The 12,892-nt window shown below is 38.2% G+C and overlaps 1 protein-coding gene and 1 long non-coding RNA gene across 13 annotated transcripts in view; one reads left to right on the forward strand and one right to left on the reverse strand.

Annotated features, from left to right (window-relative positions):
- The window catches only part of LOC125275669 (POU domain, class 2, transcription factor 2), a 70,350-nt gene that overhangs the window by 49,364 nt on the left and 8,094 nt on the right, over window positions 1-12,892 (reverse strand). For 3 of the 12 annotated variants that reach the window (XM_048202842.1, XM_048202831.1, XM_048202830.1), the window contains exon 1: window positions 5,553-6,796. The exons of the other annotated variants lie outside the window; for them this stretch is intronic. In XM_048202842.1, the coding sequence (XP_048058799.1) occupies window positions 5,553-5,655 (103 nt within the window). In that variant the 5' untranslated portion in view covers window positions 5,656-6,796. Of the gene's footprint in view, window positions 1-5,552; window positions 6,797-12,892 lie in introns of those variants that run through there. 12 annotated transcript variants of the gene reach the window in all.
- On the forward strand, window positions 6,862-10,519 carry LOC125275670. The gene is made up of 3 exons (XR_007186479.1): window positions 6,862-7,004; window positions 9,015-9,061; window positions 10,147-10,519. It is a non-coding gene; the product is annotated as an uncharacterized LOC125275670 (long non-coding RNA).

The raw sequence follows: 12,892 nt of genomic DNA on the forward strand, positions 1-12,892 counted from the left end.
GACCAGCAATAAATGAACACCTTAGGCCAGAAACAGCCTCTATGCAAGAAGCGAATGCACAGCCAATGCATTGCTAAAAATGTGGTCCTGCTGTACATGTAAAATTTGCAGAACCTTAATTTATCCTTATTTTATGCCATTATTGCTTTAAAATGTTCAAAATTAAAATGTGTTATTTCCAGATTAAAAATGGAAAACAAATGCATGTGGACCCCACTGTATTTGCATTGCCTTATGAAATTAGTTCAGGCAAAGTATGTGTTTGTACATAAAGTTTCATACATCTCATACATAAAATTTGAAACAATCGTTCACCCAAAGGTTCCAAAGGGGCTGGTTTGCAGCATTGCCATAGAACCACCATTTTGGGTTGCCCAAAGAACAGCTCTTAAAAGAACCATTTTTCTTAGGTGTGCAGAATATTTTAATATTCTGATGAATCTTTTTTCACTATAAAGAACCTTTTGTGCGATGGAAAGTTTCCACTGATGTTAAAGGTTCTTCATGGAACCATAGATGTCAATAAACAACCTTTAATTTTAAAAGTGAAGAAAATAATTTACTCAAAACCCATATTACTTTCTTAATTCTAACACAAAATTAGTTATTTTAAGCAAAATGTCCAAGCTGCTTCCCCCCCCCCCCCACACAATGAAAGTAAATGGTGACCACGGCTGTCAGTCTTTTTATTTATTTTTTTTTAAATTGAGGCTGTTCTTCACATAAAGCCATCATGTGCTTTCAGAAGAATCATATGGACTACTTCCATGATGTTTTTAATCGCACTTTGATCTCAACAGTTCTTGGTCACCATATATAGCAGTGTGACCGTCTTCAAAACTTCTTATGTGTTCTATAGAAGTAAGAAAGTCATATAGTTTTAATGTGAACTATTCTTTTAAACTGGTGTCATTTGGTTCCCCAACAATAGAGACATAGAAATATAAAGGGACAGGTCACAGTTGACCAGCGAGAGTGTATTAACATGGCCGTACCGTGTAATTTGGTTTATGAGTCTGATAAAGGTCCATCGAGAGAAAAGAGAGATTGTGATGTCTTGCAATATGACCACCGGATTCCATTTCAGACGGTTGGACCGTAATAGTGCTCAGTGTGTTAAGAGCTATCAGAAATCGGCCAACACACTGTCCCTCCAGCGATCATTACGCATACGTCCTCACCTACACACCAGGTAACGCAAACACACACTACAGCAGGAAAAAAAACCACTTGGCCCTGTCAGATATGGGGTATTGGAGTCCGAATGAGGTCCATTTAGTCGGCAGTGGTCTTGATGGTGGTCTCCATCGCAGAGGTGAGGGCCGGCGCAGGGGAGAGAGTGTTTACCTACATCCCTTTATTACCATCTGCTTAATGGCCTATGAATGTCTCCATGGATACTCAAGAGAGAGGGAGAGAGAGAGATGGATGGAGGGACAGAGATGGCTCCGATCGGAAAGGTAGGCTCTCAGCAGGGAACTGCTGTGCGTGTGTGAGTGCGTTTGTTTTAATGCGTGTGTGTGTGTGTGTGTGTGTGTGTTCAGAGATACTTAGTGCAATGAGTGCAGTACTTCAAATGATTTCAGTTTCCTGTAAGTGCAAAAAAAACGTAAACCAGTGGATGTGTGTGTTGATGCGTGTGTGAGTTAGAGCAGGCGTGGAGGGTAAGCCTAGGTGTCGGGATGGGGAAGAGAGAGGTGGTTTAATGCAATAAAGCATGTTGTATTGACATCTCTGTTGTGTCTATTGATTCCCCATTATGTCCCTAACAAACCCGGGTGGACATTTTGTCATTCGCAATCACGTTAGCACTGGGACTCGCCGACGTTCCCGCTCAAATCCGATCTATACACACACACGCGCTCTCTCTTGCTGAGGACGGCAGGGCTGATCTTCCTTAATCAATACCTGTTTGAGGTTAAAACACTTTACGGCGCATCAAACTGTAAATTTGTATCAGTGTAAACACAGCTCGCCTGCGCAGACAGACACATGACGGAACCATTGAGTGACCTGATCGCATTTGACCTTTAACCTCAAGCAGACCCCTAAATTCTCCTAAACACCAGCTACTTGTATTGCCCTTTCTGGATTTACACTGCAATATAAAACTATTTTGTGGTTTTGCCACAGCGAATATGCTGTGGAAATATTTACTGCATACGAATCACAAAAACGTATTATTCCATAAGAGAGACCCTGAAAGGGGTTTAGAGACTGCATAAAAAAAGAACAATGGGTTACACTTTTTTTTTAATGTGTCATTGTTATTACAATTTAATTACATTTAATTACTGAGTAATTAACAATGTACTTACTATAGGGTTGAGATGAGGGTTTGGGGTAAGTTATAGTTATTAATATACTAACTACATATAACTTATGTAACAAGGACACTGTAAAATAAAGCAACAATGTTGCTCATAGTCACAGCACCAGGAGAACAACATGACAAGGCCTAAAAGATCTATTAAACCTCTCTATAAGCATTCGCTCCCAAGAGCTAAAAACACATGATAAAAGTCCAAAAGTCTCAGACCACTAGTAAAAATGGTACTAAATTTCTCTTTTATTATAATCTTTCATTACAATTATATTATCAGCATAATTTGAGAGAGAAATTGAACTGAAATCAGAATTTCTTAGAATTTTGTATATTAACCTGAATGTGCCCTTCAGCTTGCATGGACTCCACAAGTTAACATAGTCAACGTCATGTTATATTATTGCTATATTTTGTGATCTCAAAATAAGTACAGAATACAAAATATATTTTCTTTGTATTTTTTTTTTTTTTTTCAACATTTCTACAGATGTAATTTAATAAAATAAAAAACAACATATTTTAAATATTGCCTCACTCAGACTTTTGGACCAAACCGTACATTTTGGTCCAACAAGCAGAAAAGCCAATAAGGATAGGTTGAGTGAGGGAAAGTATATTTATTTTCAAGAAGATTGACACTATTGAGCGCATTTGGTTCTTTTAGCTACAGTGGAATTCACAGAACCAATGTTTTGTTGGTCTGCATAGCGTTTCTTTGTGAGAGTGCGTTACACAGTTCTGAAAATGTGTGAAATATCTGATACAATTACAGGCAGTTTGTTAAATTAATCATTTAAAGATAATAATGTTTGCAATATGAAGTTTTGCTATTTACTAAAATGAACGCTGATTCATCAGTAATTTGCTAGAAAATAGATGCTTCCCAACAGCCTAAGCACTCACAGTTCCATTATAAATATAGTGTGCAGACTATCCCAATCTCCTGACGCCAAGATTCTCCAGTAAACACTCAGGGTAAAAACTGTAAGATATCTTTATGGTCATCGCCAGGAAAAACCTAGTAAAAACTTTGAACCAATGCCCTTGATAGTGTCTATCATCTAAACATAAATGTACTTTCCCTCACCCAACATAAAGATCCTTACTGGCTGCTCTGCTTGTCACTCTGACCTCTGCAGCATTTAATGTCAGCTGTGGCGCCTGGTGTCCATTTTGAGTCTTATATTATCAAAGAAGTGAAAGGTATAACCTATGGCATAATTTTAAAATCCGAAATGGTTAAAGTCTTGAAACCACGTGGCAACCTAAGACCAAATACATCCAGCTCACTTTTCTAAGTCAGTTTAAATATAAAAAAAAAATATAAAATGTGACAAATTGAGCGATAATGTTATTTCAAAACAAACACACAACAGTGTCAGAAAACACTAAACACAACTACACACTCAATCAATAATGCATCTACTAGTAGAACCTGTTCAAAATAAACTTGCTGCAAATTTAATTTTTAGGTTTGCCATTTATTAACTTTAATGTTTTTCCCCCCTGCAAATTTAAGAATAAATGTCGCTGTCATTCCAGGAATAATACTTCCTAGCCAATATAGAATCCCCTATTTCTTGTCCTGCCTCAATATCCTCCAGTTCACTTCTGACATGAAAAGACAAATCCTATAGCCTAACCAACCAGCCTCAAACGAGCAAGCCAATCCAATTTTAACACTACCTGCATTTCAAGAAAGAACATCACCATGTGGGCCCATTATGCGGTGCAGCTGACGAAAGCTTAACGTCTGGCTCTTTGCTCATTTAGGCGCCTGTAAGTAATTAAAGACTCACACTCTTATTTCTTGAGGTATAAACCTTATTCAGGGCGGACGCCATATTTACTTTCTGTGACGACGCTGTGAGGGACACAGTCTGTTTAATTGGTTGTATTATTTTTAACTTTGCTGTTAATCATTCTACAGATACAACAATTAAAATACAGTGATAAACAGGTGTTATAAAAATTAGACTTTACCTTTATAGGCCCAACATTTTGAGGGAAACTACGTGTGTCCCTCACAGCCTCGTTTTGAATAACAAAAAAAGTACATCGAAAATAAATATGGCGTCCACTCTCAATAAGGTCTATGGTGTATCCACTTTCTAGTATTTAGTTCTTTAGAGTTAAACATAGCGCGAAAAAATTCCTTATTTACATTTTAGTCGCTGTGTGCTGATGTGCGACGTGTTTAATGTGACAGATGATCTATAAGTGGCGTATACATTTAATCCATCTGCTGGTTGGAAAATTTCCGCTTCGTTGAATGCCAGACGCTGCGCGCACACATTGCGCGTACCCGCCCCCTCACTAATGCAGCACTTTAGAACCAACACTCCTTGTATACAAGAAAAAATACGATGTTCTTTCCTTTCACTACAACTACAAGAAACATTCTTGGTAATACTTTGCATTGCAGAGTCATGTTACACGTTTTATGTTATCAAGTCTACTATAATAAAAAAAAATTAATTAAACTACAAGCAGCTCCACAGAATTGGCTATCAATTATTCCACATGTTGTTTATTTGCAATACTTATGACTGCAACATGAATACAACAATTAAAAGTCTAAAAATTAAAGTTATCTCTTCCTTTTCAAGGCTTGGACTACAGTCAGGTGATGACTGTAATTTAAAATTAAATGAAGCTAATTATTTAACCCTAAAGTGAAAGCTCTTAAAATCGACAAAAACATCAACAAATAAAGTGACATTCAGTCTCATCATTCTCAAACTTGTCGTTAAATTCACACACTCGCTCTGTCCTTTTCCCCCCTAGCGTCTGTGTATCGATCTCGGCGGAATCGATAAATTACCATGAATATTCCCTGAACCGGTCGTGAGAAGAGAGTCAGACGGCAGATGGAGAAGCAGATACGGGGAGGACAGAAGGATGAAAGAAGCCAAAAGAGGCCGAGACTAACCATTCAAACAAGGGCAATTATGGGCAGACGTCTTTTCACCTCAACCAGCCTTCATTAATACACACTCAAAGTGGCACATTTTAATGATACATACACAAACGGAACTTGGGATCTTGGCATATTTTATAAGAAATACAAAAATATGGAATTCATTCAGACGGTTGTCTGGGTCTGAACAGGTGTTTCGACTCCACATTTAGTTTTTTTCCCCCCTTTCTTTCTTTCTTTTCAGTAGTGAGAAAAAAGAAAAGCTGTTATCGACATTAACCAGAGGAAGGTAAAGGTATCTCTTACCGGAGTTACCGGAGCGCAGAGGCAGCGGAGACTTGAGTCGCCAGGCGCTGAAATCAGGAGCGGTTCTCTGAAACACTAACGGCACCGGCAAGGGAACAAACATGATCCGTTGTCGTCTGGGCTTTTCTTCTATGGTCTCTTGTATTTGGCGCTTGTCTTGAGTTTCTTTTTCTTTGGTTGCTTTTTTGTCAAGTAGACTGTGTTTTGAGGTTGTTTCTTTTTGGTAATAGTTAATATTTGGTTTAAAATGTGTAACGTAAGTAAACTGCTCAAGCTATCTTTACATTTTTGGTATTGTGCCTCTCAGTCATTACTGCTTCCTCAGGGATACTCTATCTCGGACTGACACACAGACGGATAGTCCGGATCTTTCAAGAGGTCTAAATATATATTAAAAGTGTTTTGTGGTCAATAAACACTTGGTTTAACAATTGCTTAGCGGAATAAATGCGTTAATATAACCAGAAAATTTGAATAACAGGACGTTAGACATACGCTAGCAAATGTCAAACCGTTGGTTGAAACTGTAACTTTTTAAAATTCAAAACTCACTTGTTGTCGTAACTCATAACATTCCCTGGGTTTTGCATATCCCGCGCGAGACCAGGTGTGCGGCCGGTAAACGTCACAATGGCCTTGTGCGCGCCGCGATCCGGTTCCACTTTGGTTTCGCTTTTTAAACAAATCTCGAGTCAAAATTTTGTTCACTTTAGTACAAAAACTACTTGGCTCATTACAATCAATCGCGGTTGCTGGCTTTAAAACGGTTTACAAAGGTTTAACAGGAATATTTGGTTTCTCTATTTGGTTTCTAGCTCTCCTACTGTGTGGTTCACATTGCATGCATTTCAAGCAGCATATTATTATTTTTTTGTATAAAATATAATCTAATCGCTTAATATATTTAAGTAATCACGTACGTATAAGGCTACGCAGCGGCTCTACACGCTCCCCCTTTCGTATCCACTCACGAGCCAGTAATTAAAACGCAATCAATCGATAAATAAATGAATGAGCAACACTGCTTGCGCACGAAATGTTAAAACTGAACGAAAAGAAAACAACACGGTACCCGTTAAGCGGAATTCAGCTCTTTGGCTCTGTCCCACCACCATCCGTCTGTGTGTGCGTGTGTGTCCGTTACGATAGTCCCGTTATCTGGGAACCCCGGTAGCTTGCGAGCTCTGTCCGCCTCCCGGTACGACAGCAACACTGAAACGAGAGGAGCAGCCGCTATACTCCCCCGCCCCCCTTTCTCTCCCTCCATCCATACCTCCCCCTCTCCCCTTCCCTTTTTTTTTTTTTTTTTTTTTTTTTTTTTTACTAATCCCATATAAGGCAAGCTATCCTGCGTATTGATCGCTTGATTACTCTTCATTATGATGACTCTGATGATCGCGGTGGGCCGCTGATCGATAGGCTTACACACATTCGCCGAGTGGCTTACATCAGGTGATTATATCCTCATCTACATGCAGGTATATGTCTGTGGAAAAGATACGGTCGATATAAGCGACCATCTTATGGAGAAGACATTGATATGTTATGGTGATTATTTAACGTAGCTAGCTGATTACATTGTGAATAGGCAACAAATAGAAACCGATTATCGCTACCTCACAAAAGTTTCATTTGGTCTATTGCTAGTCTAGGGTTTCTCTCTCTCTCTCCCTCCCCGATTCTACCTTTCATTCCCTCTTTCCGACACATTGAATGCTGTCAGTAATAAAGCTACAATCTATGCCGCGCACTTACACTCCAGATTATTGCAGACATAGATTTTTTAAATAGAAAAATCTATACGCTAAACATCGCAGTCAATACGGGAAAAATCGAAAGCGCAGCGCTTGATCCCCCCCACCCCTACCCCCAAACTCACACTCGCCCCAATCTTCCTGTCTCTATCCATCTAACTGACTATCTATTCTTCCTATATCCGAGGTGAGAGATTTTATATAGCCTTGATCGATTATTGGCCAGAGTATCATAACAAAAAAAATACATACAACTTCATTTGTTTAACTGATTTGCAAGATACATTAATTGCTAGCCTATTTGACTTTTTTTTTTAAATACCATACTATTTTTTTTTTTTTAAATAATTTTCCTGCAACACAACAGACTCACAATGGTTCCTTGAGCTTTATTGTCCCCAAGCACCACCCTCCATTTGACAGATGACATCCGCGTGTCCAACGAGCGAGAGGGGGGAACGGAAGAAAAAAAAAAAAAAAGAAGCGACAAGTTGTCCTTCACGAATCCCCCTCGCCTGAAAGGGCACGCGTTGCGAACCCCCCCATCCAAACTCCTTCCAGACAAAAGCAATTATTTCTTGTAGAATATAGTGTGTTTTGCGCGTCTATAACGCGGAGAAGGAAGAAAGGTGTGCAGACTGAAACACAGTTTCCAAATATGACATTTCCATTTGGTTACATTCAATGGTCAGCTCATAGTATGTCCCTGAACACAAGTAGCCATTATGACTGACATGTCATCATTTAAAAAAAAATAAAACTAAAAATCAAATGCACATGAAAACTCCTTTCAGTAAAACTATTGCAAATGTACCATGCCTCAACAAGACATTAGTTAAAATAGTTTAAGCACCTGCCACAATGTATAAAGTGTGAAGAAAATAAAGACACTGTAAAATGATTATGCACTTTTTTCATTTTGCCAGATATTAATATTATTTCTGGGTTCATTATCACTATTTATGTTGTTCTTGTTGTGATAAAAAATAAAAAATAAAATAAACAACTTGGCGATCAATAGAAATAATCATTACCCAGTGCACATATAAAAAGAAACTTCCTCCTGTGTGTGACTGGGTGGGTGAACCAGACAGCGATAGTGAAAGAGTTCATCGTTAAATGGCAATGTCATGTTGACAAATGCGTTGGTTGAATTAAATTCTCTCTCATCAATAACAAGGCGCCCCAATCAATACCAGCTTACAATTATATCAACACCCCCTCTTGCTGTAACAAGCAGCTAATACTGTGGCTAGGACACATTCCCACTGCGGTGCAACCCTTGTACACACACACACTGGCACATAGAATACAATATCATTCCTGCTCACAAACACAGACAGATACATAAAACAACTCTAGATTTCACTTACACAAACACATACAGAATATAAATGTACTCAATCTTTGCGCACATATACACATCTCTTAATCACAAAGATGTGTAAAAATGATCAACTTTTACTATACTTTATCCATCGTCTGTTAAATTCCTGAATGATGGAGTTAGAAGTGATTCAAGCAGGGACTCGCACACTTTCTCAGTTCAGCTGATCTAATGATCAGTGCTGACATGTTGTCAATACCCAGCTCAAGACTGCCAATACCCTTAATACAAATCCATCCTCCGTGCCGCTCTCTTTTAACACACACGCAGTTGGGTAATAATTGCACAGTGCTAATGTTGTCTACTCTTTATCTTCAATAGACATTGGATCTTGTCTTCTTGACAGATAGCATGCTCATCAATGGCAGGTAATGTTGGGATTTGTAGTTCTTTATGATATTTCTTGTTTAATGGATTTATAATTTGATAAAGTGGCACCGTTAAAGGGTTAGTTCACCCAGAAATGAAATTTCTGTCATTAATTACTCACCCTCATGTCTTTCAAAACCCACAAGACCTTCATCTTCGAAACACAAATTAAGGTATTTTCAATGAAATCCAAGGTTTTTTTTTTTTTTTATCCCCCATAGAAAGCAATGTAATTACCACATTCAAGGTCCAGAATAGTAGTAAATATACCATTAAAATAGTCCATGTGACTATAGTGGTTCAACCTTAATGTTATGAAGCAACGAGAATACTTTTTGTGCGCAAAAACAAAACAAAAATAACTTTATTCAACAACTTCTCTACCCTGTCAGTCTCCTATGCTGTTTACGCAGTGAACGCAGTTCAGCACTTCCGTGTTTACGTCCGAACGCCGTTCACATGAGCAGCACGACAAATGTATTCAATGCGTCAACTGCGTATGAGTGTGACAGGGTAGAAAAGAAATTGTTGAATAAAGTCTTTTTTTTTTTTTTTTTAAGCACAAAAAGTATTCTCGTCCCTTTATAACATTAAGGTTGAACCACTGTAGTCACATGAACTGTTTTAAATGTGTCTTTAATACCTTTCTGGACCTTGAATGTGGTAATTTTGTTGCTTTCTATGGGGATAAAAAAAATATCTTAATTTGTGTTATGGTTTGGGTTTGGAACAACACGAGGGTGAGTAATTAATGACAGAAATTTCTAACACTTTAACATCTGGGATGAAGGGAGAAGAATAAGATATTCAATTATCAATGTAGTTAATATTATAATGACTTTAAGTATACCACAACAAATGTCCTTTATAATCTCAGATACAGTCAGCCTGTACACTAGGCTGCTTACATGTTTTGCCTTGTTGAGCTTTTCTTGCATAGCCTTCCAAACACTCTTACAATATTTCGATTTCACACATTTGCTTATGGGGGCTAAAATTCACAAACAAGATTTTTTTTAATTTCTTTTTTATTAATGCATCCTTTACAGGACCCACCACAAAAAGTCTTTTTCATTTCATACAGATTCTACCATCATTCCACGCTATGCTAGCTTTAACACGATCAAAGACTTGGGAAACAGCAGCTGAAGATCCAGCAGTCAGCGCTAGTAAAAGACATCGACCCCCAAAGTGCTGGCGATGTGTCTCGCCCGCAGCGGCCTGCAGCGGCCTAATGCTATGACATGGACGGGGCTATCAGTAGCGCGCAGACTAGCTTGAGAGGGGGAGCTGATTTTGCCCCGTCAGAGGCCTGCTGAATATGTGATCCACCGTTACAGCGGAAGAGGATAAAGCCCCAATACCCCGTCTGTGATCTTTATGGGGTGCCGAGTGTGCGTTTAAGTGTGTGTGTGGCTACGCAGAGGCAAAAGGTAAAGCATGCGTGTTATTCTGAGCATGTGTGTGTGGTGGGGTAAATAAGTGTGAGCTATTATATATCCATTGTTTAGACAACTGATTTTTACTTTTGCATTAAAAATGGATGTATATATACTAAATTTCATTGAAAAAATATAAACATATAATTTCACTATATAAAAATGTGTATAATAAAATTATATAATATTTTTAAAAATCACTATAATATTTAATACTATTAATATAATATTTATTAATTCATATAATATTTAATAGATAATTTTAAAAAAGGTTTTCAAAGTAAATTTTGATGATTTAACTAATCAAACATAAGTAAATATCCAGTGACTCAGTATTTATGAACTACCCCTTTCATTAGAGCCACACTTACTTTCCAGGTAATTCTAATAAGTTTTTAACTCCTTTTGAGGGTAACAATATGACACACTTAACAGATTCCTCCCCTCTCTCTTTCTCTCCCTCTGTCTCGCCTTGTGCATTGAGACTGTGTGTGGGTAGATTTAGAACCGAGATCAATAAGAAATGTAGAAATCAATGCACTTAGCACTAGGAAATCAATGGGCCCTAATCGGGATGCCGATGGCACAAGTCAAAACAATTAAGAGAGAAGAAAAATGTTTAACAACCTCTACTCTCTTGCTTACACAGTGAAGACGAGAGAGAGAGAGAGAGAGAGAGAGGGAGAGGAAAAAAGGAGAACGAGGGGAGCAACGCCGATGAGATTACAGCTGGGAATCAGGAAGCTGAAAAGCTGAACATTGATAGAGGGAAGTGGGCGAGGAAAAGGGATGTAGAGAGTCAATGAAACTGGTGGAGATGAAGAAAAAACAGAGGACTATGACATGTAATTATCCAGCAGTCAAGAAAAGGCAGAAAAAGCGGACGGGAGAGGGGAAGGGAGGAATTATTTGACACAAATAATGAACGAGTGCTGGCGAGAGGACTCAATTATGGACGACGGCCAACCTAAATGGACCATCACACAACTTTAAATGGTGACTAAGCAAATTAGGGTGTCAAAGGTTAGCGCGCATTTCCGCGGCCATGTTTTTTATGCGCGAGCGTAGCAGTTGGTTCAACGGTCCCATCAGATGGTCAAACACAGGGGCGCTCATCCATGGGTAAGCATGTAAACCTAGCTGTCAATCAAAACAAGGCCCAATTACAGACGCACCTTGACCGAGCCGCATCCAGCCAATCAGGTGAGGCAGAAGCAAAGCAAAGCCTCACCCTATGAAAGCATGGGATAGCTATGGTGGCACAGGTTGACTAGGAGCGGGTGGGTTGTGATTTGGGGTCGATCAATACCTGAACCTCATGCCGACCTCTACCTCATTCTTAAGGCGAGGGGTAAATCAATGCGGAAGGGTCTATGACTCCTGACTAGTGTATGGATTGGTGAAGTGCCAACTAATCAGCGACTTACTGAATGTGACACCACGCCTATTAACCTACTGATATGACACTTGGCAACATGAACAAACATGCACATGAAGTCACATATTCTCACACTCGAACAACATCAAGACACAGTAAACAAGACAATATAGCATTAAATCATTTTTTCCCCCATCAAGTTTAAGAAATCAATAAATATACAATATGTATATTTTAAAATGCATTCAATTGCAATTATTTGTAGCTTAACAAGGTAAACCTCATTGCAGAAAAATAAATTGCACAAACAAAATGGAAATTAAATACAAAAGAGAAAGAACTGAAGGAAACAATACACAAGGCACGAGAGGACAACTGCAGGGAGTGTGAGTGAGTGATAAGACGAAGGAAAAAAAAGGGGAAGAGGAAGCAAAGAAGGTTGTATCAAAGGAGGTTACAGCATTAGGGGCTCAAAGGCGAGGGGGGGATACCTCTGATATTTGGGATTAGAAAACATGTGGTGAAGTAGGCAGGGATTAAGCAGGAAGAAGGAGAAAAAAAGAAAGAGAGGGGTGTTTGGGGGAGGAGAAGTAACAAAACCTATAAGAGTGTAAATACTTAGTCTGGAGAATTCTGTGGTTAGCGTTTTTTTCCTGGCCTTGCATTCCCGCGTTTGTGCCTTGTTTCTTGTGTCTAATACTAATCTTACACACACACACACTGTAAAAAAGAATTGTTGGTTTAACTTAAAAAAGTTACCTGGTTGCCTTAAAATTTTGAGTACATTGAAATTAAAAAATTGGAGTTAATACAATAAAGGTGACTGATTTAATCAACAGAAACTCAAAATATGATATCTGAACCATATTAATTATTGAAGTTGATTTGACAAAAGAAAAAAACATTTACACACACACATATATACATATATATATATATATATATATATATATATATATATATATATATATATATATATATATATATATATATATATATATAATAAGCCTATT

This window comes from Megalobrama amblycephala, linkage group LG9, assembly GCF_018812025.1.
Source record: "Megalobrama amblycephala isolate DHTTF-2021 linkage group LG9, ASM1881202v1, whole genome shotgun sequence".
In the NCBI taxonomy this organism is placed as follows: Eukaryota; Metazoa; Chordata; class Actinopteri; order Cypriniformes; family Xenocyprididae; genus Megalobrama; species Megalobrama amblycephala.